General features: G+C 39.7%; 1 protein-coding gene across 1 annotated transcript in view; it reads right to left on the bottom strand.

Annotated features, from left to right (window-relative positions):
* Positions 1-875: 875 nt before the first annotated feature.
* Positions 876-1,733, bottom strand: part of kitlga (kit ligand a) — a gene marked incomplete in the record, with an annotated part of 43,917 nt that continues 43,059 nt past the window's right edge. The window contains 2 exon segments of the mRNA NM_001297464.1: positions 876-937; positions 1,048-1,111. Of these exon segments, the coding sequence (NP_001284393.1) occupies positions 1,081-1,111 (31 nt within the window).

Raw genomic sequence — 1,733 nt, 5'->3', positions numbered from 1 at the left:
ATATATAGACAGCCAACTACATTGGAATAGACAGCATAATTTGCTCAAGAGGATAATGTGTTCAGCTTTACAATATGTTGGTACAGRGATTTATTTGTTTATTTATTTATTTATTTACTTTTTAAATGTGACCCATGAGTAAAAGGTGCCCTTAAACAAAATCTTTCAGCTCTGGAAGAGTAGCCACTGAGTGCCAACCACCAATAAATAAATACATCATACCCTCCACTCCCCCCATTTTTCTTCTTCTTGGGAACATACACAAGCCAGACTACTGTGACTAAACTTTGGGGCCAACCACACTCAGCACTGCTATTCTTTGGAGAACCTCAGACATTGGAGGATAAAAAAAAGAAAATAATAGTGGGGGAGCTGTTGAGGATGTGGTTAACATGAAGCGTTACCAGAGGTAGAAATTCATGCCCCAGTTCAAACAAGATATTGCCGGCCTCAGTCACACTGTCTTTGTTTTTTGACGACTGAGAAGCAGGCCAAAAAAAAAAAAGAGAAGTAGGAAAAAAAAAGCAAACATGGCAGCCTGGAGGGAAAAAAAAAGAAGTTGATAAATATGCAAAGTTTTTCCCAGAGGGTGGAAGATGCAGAGATTGCAGCAGGTCACGATGGATTAGCTTGGAGCCGGGAGAGTCTACGGCTTGGATGGGTATGGGTTATCGGCTAAAATCTTTAGTCCTTTTCAAAAAGTACGGGGATAATGTTGTCTTATAAAAAAGCAAAAAACAAACAAACAAAAAAAACAGCGTCAGGTTTGATTAAACCTGACAAATGTCGCAGTCAATGTTTGCCACCGTGAATCTGGAGCGCAGTCAAAACAGGCCTCTCAAGCTCTGCAGTCTCACTGTGGTGTGCAGGTTCGTGTTTGTCTTTCACCTTTGAACACCAACAGATGAAAAAGAGAGAGAGAGAGAAGAGCACAGCCCTGGGGAGGAGAATGTGGAGAAAGGTGTTAGAGAAGTACAGAAGGTCAATTTCCTTTCTTTTCCCAGCTTTCATGTAGGACACCACGTTTAAATAAAAATAAAAACTCACCAAATATGCTGGTGCACTCGAACTTGCAGARCTTTACACTTCTGTGGGGATGTTCAGCGCATTTCTGGGAAAGGACAGCAGGGCGAACGTTAGACGCCGTCCAGGCAAAAACATCTCGCTGTTAAACCTCTAATATTTTGTCATGTCAGAACCACAAACCTTCATGAATGTTATTGGAATTTTTGTTTGTGCGTAAGCAACACAAATTCATCCGTAGTCGTGAAATGGAAAATAAAACAAAACTGCATGAGACTTTCAAAACATCCTGAGGCGTAAAAATCTTTTACTCCGATACCTCTAAATACATCAAACGAATTGAACTCGTAAATCACCAGATTAGCAAGTAGAATTTGATTGCCACCCAAAAAAATTGAGTTTTATGGAAGGATCAAAAGAAAGCCACTGTAAAAACTGCAAAAAAAAAAAAAAAAAACCAACCAAAAAAAAAAACACAGAAAACAAACAAAAAAAAAACTCAAAAAGATGAATGGAACCAATGGAGGCTGGAAACGACTTGAGACTTTGGAGGTTTGCCCTCCAACAGGACRACACTAGGACAACACGTTCAGAGCAACAACACAATGAGCAGCTCAAAGAATATTCATTGTGTAGTTAGAATTAAAGTCTAAAGGAGAGTTTGGAGGCTTGAAGATTCCTGCTTAGAGACACGTTGCACAGGCTACATA

Source organism: Poecilia reticulata, linkage group LG6 (genome assembly GCF_000633615.1).
Source record: "Poecilia reticulata strain Guanapo linkage group LG6, Guppy_female_1.0+MT, whole genome shotgun sequence".
NCBI lineage: Eukaryota > Metazoa > Chordata > Actinopteri > Cyprinodontiformes > Poeciliidae > Poecilia > Poecilia reticulata.
Note: the sequence above shows the minus strand (reverse complement) of the source record. Positions and strands in the feature narration are given on the sequence as shown.